Source organism: Cryptococcus neoformans (assembly GCF_000091045.1).
Source record: "Cryptococcus neoformans var. neoformans JEC21 chromosome 6 sequence".
NCBI classification, from domain to species: domain Eukaryota; kingdom Fungi; phylum Basidiomycota; class Tremellomycetes; order Tremellales; family Cryptococcaceae; genus Cryptococcus; species Cryptococcus deneoformans.
This window is the reverse complement of record NC_006691.1, coordinates 1,400,963-1,423,998: the sequence shown is the minus strand read 5'-3', so window position 1 is coordinate 1,423,998 and position 23,036 is coordinate 1,400,963. Positions and strand designations below refer to the sequence as shown.

At 51.2% G+C, this 23,036-nt stretch overlaps 6 protein-coding genes and 1 pseudogene across 6 annotated transcripts; 4 read left to right on the top strand and 3 right to left on the bottom strand.

Annotated features, from left to right (window-relative positions):
- Positions 1–150: 150 nt before the first annotated feature.
- Positions 151–4,279, top strand: CNF04880 (hypothetical protein). The gene is made up of 10 exons (XM_024657472.1): positions 151–323; positions 385–493; positions 558–1,520; positions 1,615–1,873; positions 1,963–2,058; positions 2,257–2,318; positions 2,384–2,918; positions 2,976–3,626; positions 3,710–3,760; positions 3,851–4,279. Exons 1-10 carry the CDS (start codon positions 200–202, stop codon positions 3,956–3,958), a joined length of 2,958 nt encoding a protein of 985 aa, XP_024513067.1. The 5' UTR covers positions 151–199; the 3' UTR covers positions 3,959–4,279.
- CNF04870 (conserved hypothetical protein) lies at positions 4,265–7,667 on the bottom strand. Its single transcript, XM_024657471.1, has 11 exons — positions 7,485–7,667; positions 7,293–7,431; positions 7,165–7,238; positions 6,972–7,099; positions 6,670–6,883; positions 6,208–6,610; positions 5,807–6,135; positions 5,336–5,744; positions 4,759–5,240; positions 4,604–4,678; positions 4,265–4,491 (listed from the first exon to the last, which is right to left on the bottom strand). The coding sequence occupies exons 1-11, from the start codon at positions 7,656–7,658 to the stop codon at positions 4,339–4,341; spliced, it is 2,580 nt and encodes an 859-aa protein (XP_024513065.1). The 5' UTR covers positions 7,659–7,667; the 3' UTR covers positions 4,265–4,338.
- Positions 7,668–7,812: 145 nt separating this feature from the next.
- CNF04860 (ATP-dependent permease, putative) lies at positions 7,813–12,275 on the top strand. The gene is made up of 12 exons (XM_024657470.1): positions 7,813–7,993; positions 8,065–8,236; positions 8,290–8,385; positions 8,455–8,598; positions 8,659–8,991; positions 9,074–9,343; positions 9,393–10,941; positions 11,026–11,127; positions 11,206–11,310; positions 11,387–11,653; positions 11,741–11,916; positions 12,001–12,275. The coding sequence occupies exons 1-12, from the start codon at positions 7,838–7,840 to the stop codon at positions 12,129–12,131; spliced, it is 3,501 nt and encodes a 1,166-aa protein (XP_024513118.1). The 5' UTR covers positions 7,813–7,837; the 3' UTR covers positions 12,132–12,275.
- Positions 12,276–12,328: 53 nt separating this feature from the next.
- Positions 12,329–13,939, bottom strand: CNF04850 (hypothetical protein). The gene has a single exon (XM_024657469.1). The coding sequence runs from the start codon at positions 13,617–13,619 to the stop codon at positions 12,489–12,491; it is 1,131 nt and encodes a 376-aa protein (XP_024513064.1). The 5' UTR covers positions 13,620–13,939; the 3' UTR covers positions 12,329–12,488.
- A 124-nt stretch (positions 13,940–14,063) lies between these two features.
- CNF04840 lies at positions 14,064–16,021 on the bottom strand (annotated as a pseudogene).
- Positions 16,022–16,320: 299 nt separating this feature from the next.
- Positions 16,321–21,111, top strand: CNF04830 (hydroxymethylglutaryl-CoA reductase (NADPH), putative). Its single transcript, XM_571450.2, has 6 exons — positions 16,321–17,426; positions 17,481–17,592; positions 17,652–18,143; positions 18,218–20,157; positions 20,228–20,301; positions 20,373–21,111. Exons 1-6 carry the CDS (start codon positions 16,548–16,550, stop codon positions 20,725–20,727), a joined length of 3,852 nt encoding a protein of 1,283 aa, XP_571450.1. The 5' UTR covers positions 16,321–16,547; the 3' UTR covers positions 20,728–21,111.
- Positions 21,112–21,279: 168 nt separating this feature from the next.
- CNF04820 (hypothetical protein) lies at positions 21,280–22,799 on the top strand. Its single transcript, XM_571448.2, has 3 exons — positions 21,280–21,565; positions 21,657–21,926; positions 22,010–22,799. Exons 1-3 carry the CDS (start codon positions 21,309–21,311, stop codon positions 22,557–22,559), a joined length of 1,077 nt encoding a protein of 358 aa, XP_571448.1. The 5' UTR covers positions 21,280–21,308; the 3' UTR covers positions 22,560–22,799.
- Positions 22,800–23,036: the final 237 nt, after the last annotated feature.

Here is a 23,036-nt window from a genome sequence, read left to right as displayed (position 1 = left end):
CTTGCGGCTCAACTGTAATCAATTTGTAAATAAATTGTAATCTTTACTTATCTATTTTGTAATACCGCAATTTGTCCATGGCCCATTCGCTGCACCTCGCCGCCTTCTCCGGTTTCGGGCTGTTTGTTGTTTTTTCGTCTCTTCGATATACCTTCTCTACATACTGCACCTTTTTTTCCACCCCGCCTGGTCTCCTATAATGGCCTCATTAGACAATCCCGAAGCCGGCCTTCCACATTCTCAGCCACAGCCGCCTCCCACCGATTCACAACCCGCCGACCAACAAACAAAGAAGAGGTCCAAACAACAGCTCAGTTGCGCCGGCACGTTTCCTCCTCTTCAATCCTTCCACATACCAATCCATACTAATGAGATCCTGTGTAGAGTGCAGGAGGTTAAAACTAAAATGCGATAGAGATATACCGTGCTCAAACTGTGTCCGCAGAGGATGTAGAGAGCTATGTCCAGATGGCGTAAAAGAAACTCGTCGAGCGTTAGTCACCCTCTTTTCTCTTGTTTGCTTGTCATCACTTCCCTTTTTAACTCATTTTCTTTAGTGGACTTGACGCCAAAACTGCTGAAGCACTTCAAAAACGGTTATCCACCCTTGAAGGTTTCCTCACAGAACATGGCTTCGAAGTCGACGACGATAGCAGTGCAGTCCACCCTCGACTATCTTCATCTTCTAGATCAAGGATGGATTCCAATCCTCCCACCATGCGCCGCGGTTCCATCATAGGAGGAGGAGGAAATGTTGGCGGCAGCGAGGACTGGCGATCAAACAAAGATTCGCCGACGTCTCCCTTTCAATCTACCAAGTCTAATCATCGACGAAGTCGGTCGCCGTCCCGCCGAGCTCATTCGATAGGTGAGTACCAGCGGCCTCCGCGGTATCTGTACGACTCGCCTGCTCCACCTCGTGACAACCCCTTTTCCTACAACCTATCTTCATCGAGCCTTAGCCATAGCAGTAACCCTTCTATCCCTCCTCAAACCCAAGCCCAAGCCCAGGCCCTTCATCAACTCCCATCCCAGTCCCATCTGCATTCTCATCCTCATTCCCAAACGCAACTTCATCTCCCCCCCATCTCCTCATTCAGCACCTCCACCTCCGCCGGCACAACCATCCCTGTCGGATCTCCTGTGGAACACTCTCATGGTACCCTCGTCCTCGGCAAATCCGGTCGTTCCCGGTACTTGGGTCCCACAGCCGGCACTGAATGGCTTAAAAACCAAGAAGTCGGTGGGATCGGTATGGAGACACCTTCGAACTCTCGTTCACCTGTGGATACTACCAATCCTGGGAATGGAAGTCCTGCAGGAGGAAGAGGGGAAAAGGGGGGAGAGGAAGGTGTTTATCATGGAAGAGAAAGTGGAGGAGCATACGAAGACCCACTATACTCCTTTCCATTTAACGAATCTGGAGAAGTATCGACGGTGGAAGCATTGTTTGCGCGATTACCCCCAAGAGCAGATGCAGAGACGTTGGTAGATTCTTATTACCGTTATTTTGCTTGGAAGTAGGTTGCTCGTCCTTTTCTGGCCCCGGATGGGGGTCATGTTTCGCGGAAACTGGACTGATATTTATTTTTCCCTCACCTCCGCGCCCACTAGCCACGACCCCGCTCCCCGCCGGACCTTCCAACCAATCTTCGACCGCGTCTACGCCTCTCTGCTCCATCCCCGTCCCGAAAATAGCGTCCACCTCCAACAACTTGCTCTCGTGTACATGCTTCTTGCGATGGGTACCGTCCACAACATAGAATTACCCCCCCACGATGAGAGTGCGGAAGAGTACTTGACTTTGGCGCAAGCGGCTATGACGAAAGGGAATTTTATGAACCATGCGACAATTGCGGGGTTGCAGACTTTGGTGAGCCTTCTCTCTTTCCTCTTAACCATTTGCATTGGATAAGATGAAGATGACTGAGCGATTCTAATCGTGTTTCGCCCTTCTTGTAGGTAACGATGGCTCACTATTACCTCGAAACGGAGAGCGGACGAAACGGGGATTCCGCGTGGCCATTATGGGGTCTAGCGATGAGTCTTGTCGTCGCTGTAAGTCGTTTGTTTCCTCAACTCCCAACCCGATTTTACTCCTTCACCCGGTCCCTCCCACCCTCATCCATCCCTGCGCTCCCTTCCTTGCCCTTTCTCCTCCTCACTTCCCCTATCCCAACTCCAACACCAAACGTGTCTCTTTTCGCGGACATTCAGAGTTTAAGGTATAGGCTGATGGATTCCTTTTGATCGTAGATGGGATTACATCGAGATGGAGCGAGATGGAATTTGCCAGACGATGTTGTTCAAGAAAGGCGGTATGTTTTCCACTTGTCTTTTTCTATTCGCTTCGAAATGTATTATACTGAAGCGACTTCTCCAGCCAAGTATTTTGGGAATGCCACACCATCGAAGTCTTTCAAGCCAACTGTTTTTCTCGACCCAACACCCTCGTCCCGCGCTACATTGACACCGCCTTCCCTTCCCCCAACTCCGCCGAAGTCGCCATGGGTGGCAAAGGTTGGCCCACTCTCAAATTCGAGCTCTGCCAAATTTCATCTCAGGTTCTTGATGCGGGTATGACCGTTCATTTTCAATCCTACGATTCTATCCAGAAACTTTACGGCCAACTATGTGAATTCGAGTTGAACGTCCCTTACGACCTCCGATGTCGTTCTGCCCTCTTGGCGTTACCGTCAGTATACCCTGACCCGGAGATGGCAAGGAAAAATAGTCCAGAGATAAGCCGGCACAATCTCCATAGGACATTGCAACAGTTCACGCTCTCGTTGAATATATCGGAGAATATACTGTTCTTACAAAGACCGTATTTTGTGATGGCGATGCATGATGAGCCAGCAGATCCGACGAGGTCAGTGTATGGCCATTCGTATCTTGCTGTCGTAGAAAGGTGCAACGTAAATGCTTTTCCTCCTTTTCTGATCTCCGCATTTTGCTAACTTTACCGATAACAGGTCATCATCCAAGTCGTCTCCGACTTGTACAAACTCCACCCCACCATCATCTCCCGTCAGTGGTTCTTCTGGTACCATCTCTTCACCGCCGCCGTTTGCTTGGGCACTCTTATTCTCAAAAATCCCCAATCTGCTCTTGCAACATTTGCCCTCTCCCAAATCGAACAAGCGATCAACGTTTATTCGGTACTGATCAAGCAGAATAACTCACCCTCGATGGTGCAGAATCATGATTGGTTACTGAGGCTTCGACAAAGGGGTGCCAAGAAGATTGCGCAGGCAGCTGGAATGGGAGGGACGAATCTGCCCCTGGGCGTTGGACCTGGAGGAGGAGGTGGAGATGGGGACACAGGAGGCCAAGAAGAAGAAGATCGTGAACTCCTAGGCTGGAAAACCCGACTTATCGAACGCGCTGGCTCTGGCGTCCACACTGCCGTCAACATCTCTTCCTCCAACCCCGCCAGCTCAGTGCCACACCGTACACCCTCGCCTGGATCTTTGACGCAAAATGGCGGCGGTAATAGCGGGATGACCCCAGCTATGCACTTGCTTCAGCAACATTTTGTACCGCCTTTCCAAACTCCGCCTGTTAGTGGAATGTTGGGTACGACGGCGCAGACTCTGGGAATGGATAACTCGACGGATTTACTGGTGAGTAAGAGCTAACTGATTTTGTAGTCACTCGTCTCTTCTGCGTTCGGAGAACGATAAGCTGACAAAATTGCGCGCAACAGCTACACCAATTTTGGGATCCAATGATGATGGCAGATTCCACAAACATGACCGTACGTCCTTACTTTTTTTCATTTTTTCCTTTCATCCTTGCTGCTCTCAATATCAAAGCTAACTGCTCTTTTTTTTCCCTGTTAATACAGCAGAACGCAAATTGGTGGTCGTGGGATTTTGGAGGTCTAGCGGAGAACGGCACTCCCATAGCTGGAGGAGCTGCAGGATCGCAAACCCAACCTCAAGCAACCCCCTAACCCTAGATTTGAGAAAGGACCTGTATTGAGTCGGCTAAGAGCAATGAAAAAGGGGTGGGAATAAAGCAAGCGGAGGAGCATGCTGTCGGTCTTGAAAATTCAAAACTTTGAGGGTTCTGGGGAACGAGTAATTTTACGTCACGCATCACAAAGAATCATGTTTTCTCAAGGGGTTTGACAAGTGTGAGATTGAAGCACAAAGGATACGAGGTGGTACCACAAGGAGAGTAAAGAATTGTAATTCATGTCAAGTATCACCTATGTACAGTACAAGCTCATATCGTTCAACATATGTAATCAATGATCAATGCATATAATGACAAGATAATATTTAAATACAAATATACCATTAGGAAAGCATAATATACAACTTGTGGAATTCACTTTGAACCATACGCCTCATAGCGAAGCTGCTTTGTTGCCGTCAAAGTCGACCAAGACAGAGGCGATCTCGTTTCGCTTTCACTTTTCAAGGATGCCCGTCTTTTGTGTGTGGCCACAGTATCTACAAGAGACGTGCGGATATCGGAAAGCTAGGAAGAGAGAAAAACAAACAAATAAGAAGGCAAGGAATTAACAGCAAATCAGCTCACAAATATCCTCATAAAAAGATGAAGAAAAAAAAAGGACACGAAAATGACATACCGAACTCGACTTTGCCCCACCACCTAATTCTCGAGCCAGCCCGTTATCAATTGTATAAATCACTTCGTCACATCGCTGATGACACCCACAAAACCAAATTGATCAGCAACTACCTATCATCGCGATGGGAGGTAGGAACCTGTTTAAAAACTCACTCTTTTTATATACCCCTGCGCTCCCTTGGCGAGAGATTCTACATCCTTTCGTATCCTCTCCATATCCTCTCCCTCTCCTTCGTCTCTCAACAAAGCCACAAACGCCAGTAAAACAATCTCTTGTAATGCGGGCGATTGCACGGACGTCGCTCTCGCTGTGGATGTTGTAGGGATCACCCCGATTGTGCTGTTTACGCTGCTGATCATGCCAGCACGAGAACCGCCCAAAGCGGCAGTCGAAAGCAACTCTCTCAGACTCGCTCGCTTGTTTTGCCTTGCCTTTCCATCCCCTAAACCCAAAGCGGAAAACTCACACGCCACCGCTCCAAGCAACATGACCACTGTCGGACTCTGGATCCAGAGAGTCTCAGTCTCATGCTCATGCTCATGCACATGGCCCTGCCGTCCTCTTTCGGTTTCATGAATGCGCCGTTCGTAACGCGCGTGTATAGCATCGACTAGCAATTCGCCAGATGGGTCGTCTGAAATGGCAGGCATAAAAACAGTGGTTAGCCAGCTTTTCTTTTCTGCAGGGCTGCGCTAGATAACATGATGGAAGGAGAACTCTGGAACTCACAGAGCCTAACCAAATCCATAACCCTCTTCACCCCTTCTTCCCAACCATCCCCATCCTTCTCTTTCTCTTTTTCGCCCAGCGTCACCAGCACGCTCACCACATCTCCCCAATTCACCACGCTTCGGTCCCCATTTCCACTTTCCCCCTCTTTTCCCTGTACCCCTGGCCATGGCTGTACACGCGCCTGCACACGCGCCACAACCTCACAAACTTCCAGCGCCCTGCCTGCCGTCTCTCTCCTTCCCATCTTCACTTTCACCCTCTCCTCCATTCCCAGGGTCTGTATCTGTGTTTGTGTTTGCATGTCCAACGGGAGCGAGAGATTTGTCGACGTGACGATCGATTCCAAATAATTCTCGAAAACCGTTCTCGCCAAATCTGGCGAAAGCGCGTAAAGTAACTCTATCGTCTTTTAGGCATCAAAACATCAGCGGAATTCGCACCCACACAACCCCCCTAAAAAAGACGCACCAATCGCCGAACACTCGTATCCCCACTCCCAACACCTTCCATCACCACTCCCATCTCCCCTTCCCCCATCTTCTCACTTCGGTCCCATGTCTGCGGTGGGAGGAGTAAAAGACATCGGAGGGCTAGAACGTGTTCGTTTGGCGGGGGTAAAACGCTGGTCTGGGTGTGGGTGTGGGTGTGGGTGTGGGTAGACTTGTTGGCAGGGGTTGATGAGGAGGAAGAGGTTGAGGGGAAGGAAGATGGTACCAAAAGACGGGACACAACCCCCAGACAATGCCCGATCACTGCCGGTACCATGGGTGCTATACCACATACTTCTAGAAGGAACGCTTACAGGACACATGTTTAGCGAGGAAAGGATTTTGGGTCATTTTGCCAGAGAAGATGACACATAAACTCACCTTTTTTCCACCTCGTCAACCCCACAGCCGTCCCAGACTGAGACTGAGACTGAGATTGAGATTGAGATTGAAACTGCGACCGAGACTGAGAGCGAGAGCGAGAGCGAGACTGAGAACGAGAGCGAGACCAAGAACCGTCCATCCGCATCTCCTCCATCTTTCTCCGTATCCACTCTTCAATCTGCTCGCGCACTTCCTCCCCCCGTTCCGCCGAATCCATCTCCAAGATCTCGGCACTGACCAAGGTCCCCAACAACCTCACTGACTCGAGTATCAATTCTCCCCCGTCGCCTCCCCCTTCCACCTGCCCTTGCTCGAGCCACCCCATTTCTTCCGTCTTGTCGAGCACGAGCTGTACTAGGTACCCCCTCTCCTCTTCATTCTTTATCCCATGTGCTCCAGTCTTTTTTTTTTTTCGCGTACGACCCGTCAGTTACAACGTACATTTACGACCCCACTTACATGGATGAGCCGCCCGAGTAATTTGAAAAGCACACAAAGACATGACGAATCTTTTTCTTTACACACCGCTTTCACGACTTTGCTCATTGACAATGGAAAGGGAGAGTGAGGGCGGATAGATTGGGATTGCGAATGTGGTTGCGGTGTACGGGGAAAGGTCGAGGAGAGGTGTAGAGCCACAAGCGCTTGGTACGTTCTCTGCCGTATCGCAGCTCTAGAAACAGAATGGTAGAACGGCCAAGGATTTCAGTCAGCGCCTTGGAACGGAAAACGATATATGTAGAGAAGAGGAAAAAACGTACGAGGTGTGACGGAGAAGGGGTTTTGCGATGAGCAGCGGGGTGACGGCCGGCCCGAGATCGCGTGAGGGTAGTTTGACAATCGTGTGTAGCGCAAGAAGTATATTTGCCGGCTGGTTCGACGATAGGTCCTGGGTGCATCCGGCCTTTTCAGTGACTTGACCTCTGTTTTGCGTGTGCAGAATCCGCGACATACCTTGCGGATGGTATTTACCAACAACAGGTGCAGCTCGTGATCCGGGGAAAGGCGTTCTACCAAGAACAAGTACCCTACATCCCCAAGGGCATTAGTCAATTACCAGCACCGGCGCCAATGCAACATACCTATCCGCCTTTCTTGGATGGTCTTGCCAGCTTCGGCAAGCTTCAGTGCCGGCATCAGAGCGAAATCCAAATCATCATCCACGTTGTGCCTCAACATCGTGCAGTGCAGTATCACAATCAGACTCTCGGCTATCCTGGTCTGGCCGTTCCCTCAGCGCTATACCCTCCGGCAGCACGTTTAGAGAAACCCACAGTGTTCACATCGCGCGAGTGCAAGACAGCCCTGGCCTGGGTTAGATGGTGGGCAACGATCTGATCCTCTTCCTGGGTGGAGTCAGCCTGTGAAAGCTGTGCAAGAAGAGCATGGTGCGCCCTGGAGGATGCTCCTGCGGTGAGGTAGGGCGGGATGGACGGGCCTCTGGGCATCGTTGTACCTGGGGGTTGAGTGCAGAGGGAGAGTCGCATTCGGCAGCCGCGATCAACATGGCCTCCACCGGTGGCCGTTACGTAACTGGGCGGGCAATGACGAAATGATATGCCTTGTCAGGAAGCAGTCCCCGCGCAGTCTTCACTGTCCATCTCTTTGACCTCCTCCGTCACCCGCCATGATGCTGCCGCCCCTGCCGCTCCCCCTCCTTTTCCTTGCCCTCCCCTCGCTCATCGCCGCCGGCCCCTCCGCCAGCACGGACCGCGTGTCCGTGCCCACTCGCGAGCTACTAGACACTAGAGAAGGTATCACCCTTGCCAATGGCGCTTCCTTGGTGCGTAAACCCGTTACCTAGAGCTGGCCGGGTCCGGGCCTGGATCGGCGCACTGACCCTCCGCCACACAGGCCGCCCCCCCACGGCGACGTCCCGGCGACCCCTCGCGCCCGCCGGAATGTCCCCCCTGCTTCAACTGTCTCCTTCCGGCGTTCAGCTGCGGCAATTCGGGAGAATGCAATCCGTATGATGGACAGTGCAAATGCCCGCCCGGATTTGGCGGCCAAGACTGTCTCACACCGCGTGTGTCTCTCTCGCTGTAGTTGACGAGTTTAGTGGCTGATTTACCCGGTTAGTCTGCGGCGCGTTATCCGACGGTGATGAACGATTCCCTCGGCCCAAAGGCGAATTATGCGAATGCAAAGACGGATGGGGAGGGATCAACTGTAACGGTACGTCGCCCTCTTCCTATCCCTACACACCCATCAACCTGCATTTTCACTGACATCCCACCGTTATAGTCTGTAAGGACGACCGAGCATGCGCAGCATTCCGACCTCGCTCAACAGACATCAAAGAGACGGACGAAGATGAGGAGAACGAAATGGTTTGTTACAAGAGAGGTTTGGCCGTATCGCAAAACTTTCAGATGTGCGACGTCACAAGCAAGTCCCGGTCTCCACTCATCTCCATCTTCTCTATTCTTTGCTGATCAATGACGGTAGATCGAAAAATCATTGATACGATCCCCGACAACAAGCCTCCTCAAGTAACATTCTCCTGCTCGGCCAACGGACCTTCTTCCAACTCTTCCTTCGCCCCGAACACCAATCCCTTTTCCCCTTTCGACGACCTCCTCGCAGGCGACACCGATGCTTTCGGCTCTTGCAATTTCCAGTTCTGGGTCGACCGTATCGAAAGTTTCCACTGTGAACTTTCAGGATGTAGCTGGGAGAGTAAAGGGAGTTTTGATACCAACCAAACGAACTATCAATGTGAAAAGATTAAATGTGCCTGCATCCCTGGACAATTCTTATGTGGCGAGGACGGTAGCGTCAGTAAGTCTAAACTCGGACTTTTTGCATTTCGCCCTTTTGCCCAGCGCTCACCTTTATTTTATTTTTATTTTTTGGAACGCAGACATCGACGACTTTCTCAGCGAGGAAGTCAAAGGCCCCGGCTCATTCTCCTGTTCCGCCGGCCGAGGCTGCTCCTTCTCCGAACCGGCCATGAACCAGCTCATCAACGACATTTTCGGCGACAAATCCATCACACTCGACTGTGAAAGTGGAGAATGTTTACACTATACGCAAGTACCAGGCTATGTCGTTCCTGAAAAGCCGGATAATCGATCTTTGGTCGCTTTGAGTGCAGCGGCTGCTGCTGTGATTTTCATCTTGGCCTGTATCTGTAAGTAAAAAAAAGGAACTATGTCCCTTGTGCTCATAAGAAAAAAAAGTATTTTGGTATCTCGGAAGAACCCACCGCCACCCTTCCGGCTTCGGATCCATCCACCTCCCATCCGACGAAGCTTCCAAACTCATGTCGGACCACGTCCCCGCCACCCTCCACTTCAACAACCTCTCCTACACTCTGCCTTCTGGCAAACGCGTCCTTTCGCATATCACCGGTACAGTCCGCCCCGGCGAACTTTTAGCCATCATGGGCGCCTCTGGCGCCGGAAAATCCACCCTACTCGACATTCTCGCGCGTAAAGCCAAGACGGGCAAGGTCGAAGGCGACACATACATCAACAGCCGACCCATCACGGACGAATCCACCTTTCGCCGTGTCGTCGGCTACGTCGACCAGGAAGACACCCTCCTCCCCACCTTGACCGTGTACGAAACCGTCCTCTTCTCCGCCCTCCTCCGTCTCCCGCGCGAAATGTCGTACGACGCCAAAGTCTACCGCACCCTCGAAACCATGAACGAGCTCGGGATCCTCGGCATCAAGGACGCGCGGATCGGCGAATCTGGGAAAAGAAGCATCTCGGGCGGCGAGAAACGGCGGGTGTCGATCGCGTGCGAGTTGGTCACCGGGCCCTCCATCTTATTCCTCGACGAACCCACTTCCGGGCTCGACTCGTACAACGCCCAAAACGTCGTTCAATCCCTGCACACACTCGCCCAACGGTACAAACGTACCGTCATCTTTACCATCCACCAACCCCAATCGAACATCGTCGCCCTCTTTGACCGTCTCGTCCTCCTCGCAAAGGGACAGATGGTATACTCGGGCGAAGCGAGGAAAGTGAAGACACATTTTGAATCGGTGGGATACGAGTGTCCGGAAGGGTGGAATACGGCGGATTGGTTGATTGATCTGACGGTGGACGCTGCCGGGGAACATCGTGGGGGTAGCCGCAGTGGCCAGTCCCCGTCCAACGGTAACGATCATGGGAATGGGGCCGCGACCGGTCTTTATACCCAGCGCGACGACGCCGGCGCCGGCGCCGCCGTGCTGGACCCCGAAGCTGGCTTCCCCACCTCCCCGCATGCACCTTTCCACCTTGACGGTAACGATAGAGGAGGATCTCCCGGTATACTCGGCGAAATCAAAACCAAAGCGCATAAACTCCTCGGCGCATTCACATCCCCTTCCTCCGTCCCTTCCTCCTCCTCCTACCCCGCCACACCCATTGAGTCAGTCACCCCTTCTCCTCGCGCGATGGCTTTCCAAGGTAAAGATAACATCCACATCCCCCGCATTCCTGAAAAACTCGCTTCCCTCGTCCTCGCTTCAAGGGCGAGTGATGATGCCAAGATTGTAGAAGCTGAAATTTCGAGGATCCAGCATGGAGAGACTGCTGATGGCGGGTATCCACATCCCAATACCACGATCAGCACCAGTGCGACCGCCAGTGCGACGGCTAGTACGACTGCCAGTATCATTGCGGATCAAAGGAATGTAGAGGAAGAAACCGGGTTGATGAAGGGGTACCAAAAAGCGGGATTATGGGATCAATTCAAGCTGTTGAGCAGTCGAGCGTTCAAAAACCTTTACAGGTGGGTTTTTTTTTTACTTTTTTTTTATAGATACAGCATCTGCAACTCATTGGGTGATGGTTTTACTGATATGCGTCGTGTTAGAAATCCCTTGCTTATGGCCACGCATTATGCCGTGGCTGTCATCGCCGCGTTACTATGTGGATTCTTTTTCTATCAAGTCACCAATGACATTCCCGGCTTCCAGTGAGTTGTTCTTGCGCTTGATGCTTCAAAATCATATCGGGGCCGGGAGAAAAAAAACTGACGTTTGTGTATTTACAGAAATCGACTTGGATTGTTCTTGTTCATCCTCTCCTTGTTCGGCTTTTCGTGTCTCAGTTCTCTTGGGATCTTTGCGAATGAGAGATTGTTATTCATGCGGGAGAGGTACGTCCATCTTCTTCCCCCCTTTTTGCACTTTTACACAACTAACCCCCCCTTTTTTTTCTCTGGGACACAACAGATCCAACGGCTACTACTCTCCCATCACCTACTTTCTCGCCAAACTTCTATTCGACATCATCCCCCTCCGCGTCATTCCGCCCTTCATCCTCGGTTCCATCGTCTATGGTTTGGCGGGTCTGAACGCTGAAGTGTCGGCGTTCTGGAAGTTTATCATGATTCTGGTGCTTTTCAACTTGACAGCCTCGAGTATCGTATTGTTCTTGAGTGTGGCGATTTCGGATTTAGGGGTGGCCAATCTGTTGGGGAGCTTGGTCATGCTTTACAAGTACGTTTTGAATCTACCTTCTCCACCCTTTTTTCTTACAATCCTTGGTTATTCGTTCTTTGCTGATTTTATTCCATGTTCTTTCAGCCTACTCTTTGCTGGCCTTCTCATGAACTATGACCGAGTGCCGGATGGCTTAAAGTGGATGCTCACTACTTCCTTCTTCCACGCTGGCTATGAAGCGCTTCTGGTGAACGAGCTGAGGTACCTCCAGTTGGTGGAGAGAAAGTTTGGCTTGGATATTCAAGTACCTAGTGCGACGAGTAAGTTTTATCATCCACCTCCTCCAATCCCTGCCTCTTTTTTTTTTCTTTGCAAAAGCTGATTTGTGGATCCGTGTTTAACAGTCCTCTCATCATTCGGTTTCCACGCGCAAGCATTTTGGTGGCCTGATACGGCGTTGATGGGGATTGTGTTTGGGATTTTTACAGTGTTGAGCTATCTTGTTTTGCAGTTCTGGGTCAAAGAGCGACGATGATTCTTGGAAACGGTTTGGTCAAACGAAGGGAAAATAAAAGTCAAAAAAAAAGAGGAAGCGAATGGCAAACGGGAAAGCAAATTGTGAGATGCGGGATTTTCCTGTATCGTATTGTGGAAATCGTTCGTTGTTTGATATGCGAGAATGTATTTTTTTTTGGTTACCCCAACTGCAGATCTAGTATCAGTATATCTAAGTATTGAACTACATTGGTTACCCCAACACCATATCATATCAATCATATCTGATTACCGAAACGTATGTCAGTGCTTACCTCAATCCCCGCCCCCACCCGAAAACTTATGAATCGTTCAATATCTGCTGGACGTCTAGCAATCCAGTCTAATCTAATCTAGTCTAGCCCCCAATCCATTCATGTTTCCATCTCCTAGCCCTCTCCTCGCTCAACCCATGATGTTCGCCCTCGATCAAGTTGCCTTCACAATCCGTCTTTGGATGGCTCGTCATGAATTCGTCTTGGTCTACCACTTTGTAATTAACTTTCCACGCCCTTCTCTGCCCACTACTCCCCCCGCTTACCCTCTGGCTCGCACTGATATTAGCCAAAGTTTGCGCTTTCGCTGTCTCGGCGTACCCTTCCATCTTATATTCGTTATCGATAGTCGACCAGTCCCAGAATGCGTTCCAATCCCAAGAAGGTCGTGTTCTCGTTCTTCCCCGTTGATCTGTCGTGTTCTCAATCTCCATCCCCGTTTGTGAACGTTGATATCCACTCCCTCTCGGTGGATCTTCCGGTTGAACATAAAACGGCAAGGTATTAGAAACGTACAATTCCCTCAATCGGTTTTTGAAGTCCAAACAGGCATCCAACTCTTCTTCGGTTGGGGTGCAAGTCGGGGGGAAGGAAGGTTTGGCGCGGAAATTCCGATAGATGGTAAGTTGACCGGTATCATTGCCCATTGGGCCGACTGTCGCGCTGTTTTCGCTTTGAAGGAGGACGGTGACGATGGTGGTGCTGGCGGGATAAATCTGTCGGGAAGGGTAAGACGTTGTTCCTTGCTGTTGTTGTTGAGACGAGGATGGAAGAGGGTAGGGAATGAATGGTGGAAGCGTTGGGGTAACATCGTACGTCCGACGAGAGACTTCCCAAGGAGGTGGGAGTGTTGGGGTAACATTGTAGGCCTGATGAGAGACTTCCCAAGGAGATGGAAGTGTTGGGGTATTAACACCGTAGGCCTGATGAGAGGCTTCCCAGGGCTGTTGCCAGGGTATTTGTGCCAGTTCGATCGTAGAGGTTGAAGTTCTCTGTGGGTCCGAGTAAGCGAATGAAGCCTGGAACTGTGACGGAGGCTCAGGCTGCGGCTGCGGCTGGGGAATATAATCACGATTTGACCAGTTACTGAAAGTGAGGGAAGATGGCAAAGGTTCAGGTCCGATACAGGGTTCATCAATTGTTTCTTCCATGTATGGCCGGGTCGTCGTGTTCTCTCCTTCTTCCCAGCTGACTGGGGGTTGACGGCGAGACATGATGATGAATGAACTGAAGCTCTGTGTGTGTGATGGGTGGTGAGTGCAGTGGAAGCGGTGAATTGTCAGGAGAAAACAGGGAAAGAAGGGGGATTGGGGAGGGAGAACGAACAGGGAAAATGTGGCAGACTTTTATACTTCAGCTAGGATAAATGGAGGGGAGAAGCATGGGGGTACAAAGGTGACGGACGACACATGTGGAAGCTTATTGGCAACCTGTAAATTCGTCGTCAAACCCTCCTATGTTTGTCTCCCGGTTGTTTGTTCTACAGCTCAGTTGCCCTGGGGCCGGAGGAAGGAGTTAGAATAAGTTAGTAATTCTTTGTCAAAGAAGTTTATCAACTCTGACTTATTGCAGCGGCGCCAACAACTGTCTGCGTAAAGCCGGAAGCGAAAACACTTAGAAGTAATCACCGCCGTTCAACTACTGAAACGTCTGATGGACATCCTTTGCGGCGGCATCCGCGCGCGATACAATTCCATGATGTATTTTACATCCTGGGGATGTCCAGTGCAAGATATCGAAACATCCCCGCGACGTTTTTAAAAATCTCCGCCGCGACAACCAAAGGACATCCGATGTTTGCGGATACTCCTGAGCTATCCTCAACCTTACCTTCATGTTGTCTCCGCTACATCCACCATAGACGCTCTTGATATCGATGCGACATCTCCGTTCCCAATCTCTCCATATCCAGAGGTCAGTCCAGATCTTCTTAGCAAGACCCCGCTGCCGCATCCTTGTATACATCCTACAATGTCCAAATGACCAGATCAACACGGGGGATGCATGTTCACATCACATCTCACGAGGAACCGCTCTGCTGAGTAGTAGGCTGGTGCCATCCTTCGGACAGCTCCTGTTGCCAGAATCCCCGGAAAGTATTCACGACCCTTTTCTGGAAGCCTTCCAGGGTGTTGAACGCGTCTGCGATGCGACGTTCTCCACCCCTATCGACCAAGCCGCCAAACTGAAGTTTGTCCTCATCCGAGGCTGCACGCTGAGCACTGAGAAAGCTGTCAGTGCTTTATAGTAGAATGAAGGACCCAAAGACGTACGCCTGCAAAGCTGTCCAACCCCCAGCCTCATAACACCTTTCTTATCTCTGAATCAACAAACTGAAAAAAATGGACTGCCATTTTTTGGAAGGTTTTCCCGCAGTCGTGATCTTCATTGTCTTCGGCTCGCCATTTGTCTATGTTCGCTTGATAGAACACCGCTTTCTCACGCTTCACTGCTCAGCCATGCTCCGCTAGAAATTAACTCACCAGGAATGCAAGACGAGCGATCACAGCCGCTGGCTTGCGAAAGCCATCTGGAAGAAAATTCTCTGCCACAATCCAAAGATTGTTTTTATCGCGGATTGAATCCTTCAACTATAAGTCTGGTAAGCTGCTAGCCTCGAGTGAGAAGTCATTCAGCCACTAATGTATGGATATCACTGCGAAGATGGGTCAATAATGACTTGATATGTCTCTCGCACCTCGCCCATTTACGCCATCTTCATCCTCCGCAGACACCACGTTTCTCTGGTATTGACTTTGCTTTCCTTGTCTCCTTGAGTTTTCTCTCCTCGAGCGAAACGTACCTCGCAAAGGGTCTTCAAGGATTCGAGTGGGATTGGTACAATGTGCGCGGAAGAGCGGAAAGGAGGACGTTGATGTTGTGAAAAGCAGCTGTGTTGATCACAAAAACAGTCGGCATCGCGATGGCGAACCGCAGCCATCTTCTGGCTGGTTGCCTCTCATGTTCGCCTCGAAGAACGCTGGGCAGTGCTTTCACCGTACCTTGGAGTATCTGTCAGAAAGAATCTCAAAGTGCCTATCAAATCCAAGAAGACTCACCGGGTTTGATGTATGGGTGATGCACCAGCCAAGATGCCCCTTGACTTTGCAAGAGAAAAGACACCTGGCCCCGCTTGAAGATCTCTGCGCTCACACGCCCATGAACAAAGGGAGCAGCTATGACAATATTCTAAAGTACTTATCTATAAGACCACTCACGAAAACGAAAATTGATGCACTTTCCCTACCATCCTGACTTTCGTCAAACCTGACTACCAGCATAGTGTCACCGCCCTGAAGTACCGGACCCTGACTCGGTTCCGGAGTCTCTCCATTAACATCCACGGTCGTAGGTTGTCACTAGCCTGAATGTCAAGCTGTGTGGCTATGGTTACCAACGATCTTATCCATGACGTTATTTGGGAGTGTATTGAAATTGCTGAATCGAGAAAACATCGCGTACACTGTACCGCAGACAGTAATTCATCCGGCGGCCGCTAATGGAAGTGTGTGTGTTGCTGGATGGATGCTGACCATCTCTGCCGCTGTTCGATCTTGCGATCGTTCCACTTTGAGTAAAGGGTCGACATGTACACACCAGATCGACAGATACAAGCAACGAACCAGCGTCGTCCCACTCGCATGGCCGATTCCCGCACCAGCGAACCAGTCGTCGCGTCACTTTTCTATTTCAAGTGTCAGGGATCCAGGGGATTTTGTAATTAGAGTTGCCGGATTTGGATAGCTGGGCGCATTTGGCTGGCGAGTTAATTACCCCAAGCTCCGCATTAGCATCCCGCGGGGTCTCGCCAGGAACGATTAGAAAAAGTTGATTAGAAAAGCACGTGGCAAATTTCGTTTGTTGGGGTGGGTCGATAGTTGCTCGGGCGCAGCTTTGGTCTCTTTGTGTTCTTTCCGCTCCTCCTTCCTTTCTCCGGCTCTTCCTCCCTGTCTTTTGCTTCCGCCGCCCTCCTCTTGCACGCCACCCGCTCAACCCAGGGGCTATAAATTTCTTAGCTCGCCCTCAACGGCGGCCTATCCACCGCGACCTCCCGGACATTCTTGCTTTTCTTTTTTTTTAATTCGACGGTACGCGTTTCCTCGACTTTCTATTCGGCCCCGCTTCCGCCCCCACCCCCGGCCATGCTCCGCCAAACGCTCGTGTCGCTCTCGTCGTTGGCCGCCTCCGCGCCTATCGAGGTCATCACCACAACCTTCATCTTCGCCACCCTCGCATACTTCCAGCTCCTCCACGCGATCAAGGGCTCCGAGTTTTTCAACGTCCCCTCCGTCTCCCCGCCGTCCCGTCCCGCCCATTTCGTCCGGCTCGCCCACCAGCCCAGCTCTGAAGACGCGTCCTACATCCTCCCCAGCTCACACGGTGTCGCCGGGAGCAGCTGGGTAGGCGATGTCGAGTCCAAGCGCGAATGGACACCCATCTCGCCATCCGATTTCCGGAAAATCCTCGAACAGAATGCTCTTGGTGGATACACCTTTCCTATCGAGGCGGGCGGCAACACTTCTGGTGAAAAGGCCAGCGTCGCGATCGTCAAGCAGCTCGTCGTCACCCGTGACGGCGCACAGGAGCCAATTGATGAGTTTGAACAGTGGTTATTAAACGAGCTGAGTGTTGAAGTCGACGGGGAAAAGTACACTTATCGCGACTTGTGCTTCAACACCTCTGACCACCCTTCGTTCGTCCCTCACCCTCTCTACCCTTCCCAATCCACCCTCACCATGTTCCTCCAACCGCCTTCCCCTTCAGACCCTACTCTCACCTACCTCAACAGGCTTAACCGCCTTCCGGCGTTTACCCTCTCAGACTCGACCACCGCTTTCCAACTCTTGCCCCCATCGGGAGCAAACTGGGGTTTCTTACCCAGTATCGATGGTGTCGGTTTATTTTCCAAGCTGGGCGAGGGAATGATCTCCGGTCAAGGGGAGAGTTACCCCATGCAAAACGTCAGGTGGTTCGCCTATGCTGCTAGAGCGTTGGTCGGCAGGTTCTGGACTTTGGCAAAGGTAAGCTTTTCCTAATCCTCCAGTGCGGTATTTCTTGTACTCATGAAAGACTAGAATGCCGACTCTGCCGATATCTTTGTCGTGCTTCTCGGCTACATTGTCATGCACGGTGTGTTCGTCAACTTGTTCATCGGTATGCGCAAACTCGGAAGCTCTTTCTGGATTCGTCAGTTCTTTTTATCTCCCGTCTTCTCGCATTTCCTATGCTGACATGCTGTTCCATAGCCGTCGCAACCCTCTGCTCATCGACATTCGCATTCCTCATCGCCCTCCTCTCTGCCTACCTCCTCGACCTCCCCGTCGACCCCATCTGTCTCTCCGAAGCGATCCCCTTCCTCGTCATCACAGTAGGCTTTGATAAACCCTACCACCTCGCCAAAGCCGTCTTGCAAAACCCAGATATCGACCCCGTCCCCTCATCTCCCGAGCCTTCTATTGCTGGGTACAGCGGCGAACTCGCAAAAGATCCCAAATCTGGCTCTAGTTTAGGCCTTGATCTTGGAACTTTGCACAAGGAACTTGCGCCTCTTGAGCGTCTTCAGCGACTGGCGGAAGGACAGGTCAAGTGGGTCGCCCCTGTGGCTGCCAAGAAGATTGTAGTCGACGCTGTGAAGACGTCGGGTGTGAGGATTGTTAGGGATTACGTTTTGGAGATCATTGCGCTTTGCGTCGGTGCAGCTAGTGGGATCGGGGGTCTGAGAGAATTTTGCTACCTTGGTACGTCCTCTCACATTCAATCTGTCCTTCCGAGTTTTCCTCTTTTTTTCCTGAATCTAATACTCCTCCGGTAGCCGCCTTAATCATGGCCGTCGATTGTGTCTTCCTCTTCACTTTTTACGTTGCCATCCTCAGCGTCATGGTCGAAGTTCATCGTATCAAGCTTATTCGAGGTAACCGCCGGGTCAAATCCGTCAAGCGTGTCTCCAGCTCTGCCTCTCTTAATGGCCACGCCAACGGTAACGGCGGCACTACCAACACCAGCAGCAGCACTTCCAGCCCCTCCACTAAACGAAGCTTTTGGTCTCGCTCCCCCTCCAGCGAGAGAGAAGACCAACCTCAAAACCCTGTTGTCCGACTAAAACTTCTCTTGATCATCTCTTTCCTAACTCTCCACGTTCTCAACCTCTGTACGACTCTCACCGAGCAAACTGCCTTGAAACGTCACTCCACCCATTCCGGCGCTGAAATCACCTCTCGCGCGATGCTCAACCCCCGCGGTATCTCACTCTCCCCCGTCCTCCAGGCGCTCTACGAGAGTCAACCCCCCGAAACCGACTTGGCCGTCCAAATCATGCCCCCTACCCAAATTCTCATGACAAGCGAAACCTTGATCCCCAGCCGCTTGTCCTCCTTCGACCACTTTATGAGCGAATGGACGTTACTCGTGGGTGATCCCGTGCTGAGCAAGTGGATTGTCGTCTTCCTCGCAATCAGCGTATTGTTGAATGGGTATCTCTTAAAGGGAATTGCGTTGAATTCAATGGGCGGCAAAGGGCCAGTGGCGGCGGCGGCGCAAGCGTTAGCTGGGATCTTTGATGCCGAGCGAGGACAGAGGGCTCTTCGAGAGACTACCCCACGAGGGAGGAAGATGGAGTTGTCTGCGCACATGGTCGGTACAAATGCAAGTACCAGTACTCGAGATGGGGATTCGACACCTCGAGTTGAAGAAGTTGGAAAGGTTGCTGCTAGTCACACTGTCAACGTACCTATCATCAAGGAACCTCGTATCCCTTCTCCTTCGTTCCCCTCTGCTTCCGATGACTCTGCCCTTACCTTTGGCCGACGATCATTTGAGGAATGCGTCGAGATTTACGCAGGCGGCGTTGGCGCCAACAACCTTTCCGACGAGGAAATTATCTTGCTCGTCCAAAAGGGCAAGATTGCACCGTACGGTCTTGAAAAAGCTTTGAAGAACCTCGAACGAGCTGTCCGAATTCGACGAGCCGTCATCTCCCGATCCAGTCTCACCAAATCTCTCGAAACGAGTTTGCTCCCTATGGCAGACTATGATTACAAGCAAGTCATTGGTGCATGCTGCGAGAATGTGATTGGTTACCTTCCTCTTCCCGTCGGTATCGCCGGTCCGCTCAACATTGACGGTCAACTCTTGCATATCCCCATGGCGACCACCGAAGGTACTCTTGTCGCTTCTACCTCGCGAGGGTGTAAAGCCCTCAACGCCGGTGGCGGCGTCACAACCGTCCTCACTCACGACGCCATGACCCGCGGTCCAGCTATCGATTTCCCCAACATTGTCCAAGCTGCCCAAGCACGTCTATGGATCGATTCGCCCGACGGGTACGCCACCCTTAAAACTGCCTTTGAGTCCACCTCTCGATTCGCCAAACTCCAAACCCTGGAATGCGCCTTGGCAGGTCGGACGTTGTATGTGAGGTTTGCGACCCAGACCGGTGACGCGATGGGTATGAACATGATCTCCAAGGGAGTCGAAAAAGCCCTCGAAGTCCTGCGCGGCCATTTCCCCGATATGCACGTCCTCGCTCTTTCCGGAAACTATTGTACCGACAAGAAACCGGCGGCGATCAATTGGATCGAAGGGAGAGGTAAGAGTGTGGTCGCGGAAGCGGTGGTGCCCGGTCATGTGGTGAAGACGGTGTTGAAGACGACTGTGAAGGATTTGTGTAATTTGAATATAAAGAAGAATTTGATTGGAAGTGCGATGGCGGGAAGTATAGGAGGATTTAACGCTCACGCGGCGAATATCTTGACTGTAAGTCTTATCTCTTTTAACAACTGCGCCAAGTGCGGTTTTCGCTCATTTTTTCTTTCGATATTTGTAGGCCATGTACCTCGCGTGCGGTCAAGATCCGGCTCAGAACGTTGAAAGTTCCAACTGTATGACTCTTATGGAACCGTACGTCCACACTCTTTTTCTCTTGATCGCTTTCGCTAACATTCCCATGTTCAAATCTTGTTTTCAAACAGGATCAACGACGGCGAAGACCTTCTCATCTCATGTTCCATGCCCTCTGTTGAAGTCGGCACCGTCGGCGGCGGTACCATCCTTTCCCCCCAACGCGCCATGCTCGACATGCTCGGCGTCGCTGGTGCCCATGCCACTTCGCCAGGTGCAAACGCTCAACGTCTCGCCCGAATCATCGTCGCAGCCGTCATGGCCGGTGAACTGAGTTTGATGAGTGCGCTCGCTGCGGGTCATTTGATTCAGGCGCATATGAAGCATAACAGGAGTACGCCTGCGACGCCGGGGGCGGTGACGCCGTTTGGAGGGATAACACCGTTGAGGGAGAGTGTGTTGATTAATGGTCCGGGGGCGAAGTGAAGTGATTCTGGCGAGCCTGCATAACGAACCAGCGAGTGGGGAGTGAATGAATGGTTGAGTAAAGGGAACGAGTAGCGAAGGGGTGTCGTGTGTGGGCAAGAGGGAAAGACATATTCCCCTTGCGTTCTTTTTGATCCTCGGTACATGTCTAGGAGGTTCTTGTCTTTTATCTGCATTAGCATCTCATCTTCCGATAATAACTTGATACCCCTTCAGAAAAGTAAAATAACCAGTTTTAGTTTGTCTAGTCCATTCGTCTATAGGTCACAAGTCATGGGTCGTAGGTCGTAGGCCATAGGGCATAAAGCATATTTCTTGCCAACGATGTAATGCAAAAATCATCATTTGTATATTCATTAGTCCCATATGCATTCATGCTTTTCGGTAGCTTCGTCCGTCGTTACTGGAACTGTTTGTTGTCGTCGCGTGCGTTGCTTTCACTCGGCGGCCGCCGCCGCCAGCTGGCTGAATTTCCGACGTGTCATTATTTTGGCCCACCTCCACTCACCTCTGCTGAAATATTTCCATCGCGCCTCCAACTCTGCTCCCTCCTCCATTCCGTCCCAGAAACGCTCATAAAAATGGCTCCCTCCTCCGCCCTGCCAGCCACCTCCAAGAAGGCCAAAAAGCCCCAACCTACTCCCAAAGCCCCCCTCCCCCTCCCCTCTACATTCTCCACTGCCCAAGCTGAAAAGGCCGTCAAAGCCCTTCTCGCCCACCACGCCAAAGTCTCAAAGCAAAAGGAGGAGGAACAGCTTTTACCGCGCGAAGAACATGTTTGGGTCGTCGTCAACACCAAGACGGGAAGTACCAGGAGGAGTCTGAACCCTGTCAAGATGTGGGTGGTTTCCTTCTTTCGTTTTCTCTCGTTGGAAACCCGTGTAAAACTCGACAACTGACAAGTGATTCTCCTGTGACTTTTTCTCTAGCCAACTGCCTCATCCTGCTCTCCCGCCTCCTCCTACATCCTCCGTCTGTCTCTTCACCAAAGACCCCCAACGTCAATACAAAGATCTCCTCGCCCAGCATAACATCAAGTTCATCTCCCGCGTCGTTGGCGTCGAGAAGCTCAAGGGCAAGTTTAAGCCGTACGAAGCGAGGAGGGAATTGTTGAGGGATCATGATCTGTTTCTGTGTGACGAACGGGTTTTGGGCGTGATGCCAAAATTGCTGGGCAAGATGTTTTTCGAAGCCAAAAAGTGGGTTTCTCTTCCTCTTTTCCCTTTCCTCTTACTGCCGTCGTCCTTTCTTCTTGCAGCTGACTCTGCCCTTCTCAAAAAAGGCAACCCATCCCCGTAAACCTCCAACGCAAAGACCTCACCTCCACTCTCGCCCGTGCAATCTCCTCCACCTACTTCCACCCCACCACCGGCACATCCACCTCCACCCGTATCGCCACCCCATCCCACTCTTCCACTTCCCAAACTCTCGCCAACTTGCTCGAAGCTGTGCCCCAAATCGTCGCCGAGGTTGACGGCGGATGGGAAGGCGTCTTGTCAGTTGGTATAAAGACAAGCGGCAGTGTAATGTTGCCTGTTTGGACAGGCAAATTGGGAGGAAGGTTTGAGAAGGCTGAAAAGCCCGAGAAATCTGCAAACTCTGGAGAAGAAATGGAAGTCGAGGTGGAAGAGAAATCAGAAACCCCCTCAGCCCCCGCTCCCACCGTAGAAAAGAGGGAGAAGAAGGAAAAGGCTGCTGCTGCCCCTGTCGAAAAGCCAAAGAAGAAGTCATCAACCATCGGATCAACGGCCGGAGGCGCCGCCAAGCGTGCAAAGCAAGTGGCTGTTGGTGCCAAAAAGCCAGCCGTCAAGAAATCCAAGTCAAAGCTTTAACAGTCTTTTGAATAGGCTTTATGTCTTTTTGCTCACCCCTTTCTGTGATTACCCGCTTAATGGGCATAGATTTTCGTCTCCTTTTCTCTCTTTTCGGATATGACAGGTTAGGATAAGATGGGATAGGATAAGATTCCAGTCATTTGGCTGATGGTTCATGTAATGCTCTTCTTTTTTCCTCTTCTTGTCTTCCATTCCTCTAAATGATGCATTCTTATACCCTATGTACCTATCTACTCCTCGAACAAACAGTAAATTTCAACGGACTAGGCGCTGCGGCCTTCTCTGACAATCTTCATCAACTCACTGCCATCCTGTTGTCTAATAACGCCATGAGCGAAAAGTGATTCAATCAGTATTCCAGTTGATAACCTTTATGTCACTTGTGTAATTCGCAGCAATGGGAGCTTTCAGCGCCAAAGAAAGCACTAAAAAGACATTTGATAGGAATGCTAAACCTCCCCCCCTTTGTGGGAA

Bases quoted from the DNA above. Each gene is read 5' to 3' on its own strand.
- CNF04850 (XM_024657469.1), bottom strand. From the start codon at position 13,619: ATGTCTCGCCGTCAACCCCCAGTCAGCTGGGAAGAAGGAGAGAACACG.
- CNF04870 (XM_024657471.1), bottom strand. From the start codon at position 7,658: ATGCCCAGAGGCCCGTCCATCCCGCCCTACCTCACCGCAGGAGCATCC. The intron at 6,136-6,207 runs GTGAGTTTATGT...GTGTCCTGTAAG, and splicing joins GTTGACGAGGTGGAAAAAAG to CGTTCCTTCTAGAAGTATGT. The intron at 4,679-4,758 runs GTGAGTTTTTAA...GGGTGTCATCAG, and splicing joins CGCAGGGGTATATAAAAAGA to CGATGTGACGAAGTGATTTA.
- CNF04820 (XM_571448.2), top strand. From the start codon at position 21,309: ATGGCTCCCTCCTCCGCCCTGCCAGCCACCTCCAAGAAGGCCAAAAAG. The intron at 21,566-21,656 runs GTGGGTGGTTTC...CTTTTTCTCTAG, and splicing joins AGTCTGAACCCTGTCAAGAT to CCAACTGCCTCATCCTGCTC. The intron at 21,927-22,009 runs GTGGGTTTCTCT...TTCTCAAAAAAG, and splicing joins ATGTTTTTCGAAGCCAAAAA to GCAACCCATCCCCGTAAACC.
- CNF04830 (XM_571450.2), top strand. From the start codon at position 16,548: ATGCTCCGCCAAACGCTCGTGTCGCTCTCGTCGTTGGCCGCCTCCGCG. The intron at 17,427-17,480 runs GTAAGCTTTTCC...ATGAAAGACTAG, and splicing joins GGTTCTGGACTTTGGCAAAG to AATGCCGACTCTGCCGATAT. The intron at 17,593-17,651 runs GTCAGTTCTTTT...GCTGTTCCATAG, and splicing joins CGGAAGCTCTTTCTGGATTC to CCGTCGCAACCCTCTGCTCA.
- CNF04860 (XM_024657470.1), top strand. From the start codon at position 7,838: ATGATGCTGCCGCCCCTGCCGCTCCCCCTCCTTTTCCTTGCCCTCCCC. The intron at 7,994-8,064 runs GTGCGTAAACCC...TCCGCCACACAG, and splicing joins TTGCCAATGGCGCTTCCTTG to GCCGCCCCCCCACGGCGACG. The intron at 8,386-8,454 runs GTACGTCGCCCT...CCACCGTTATAG, and splicing joins GGGAGGGATCAACTGTAACG to TCTGTAAGGACGACCGAGCA.
- CNF04880 (XM_024657472.1), top strand. From the start codon at position 200: ATGGCCTCATTAGACAATCCCGAAGCCGGCCTTCCACATTCTCAGCCA. The intron at 494-557 runs GTTAGTCACCCT...CATTTTCTTTAG, and splicing joins GTAAAAGAAACTCGTCGAGC to TGGACTTGACGCCAAAACTG. The intron at 2,319-2,383 runs GTATGTTTTCCA...CGACTTCTCCAG, and splicing joins GATGTTGTTCAAGAAAGGCG to CCAAGTATTTTGGGAATGCC.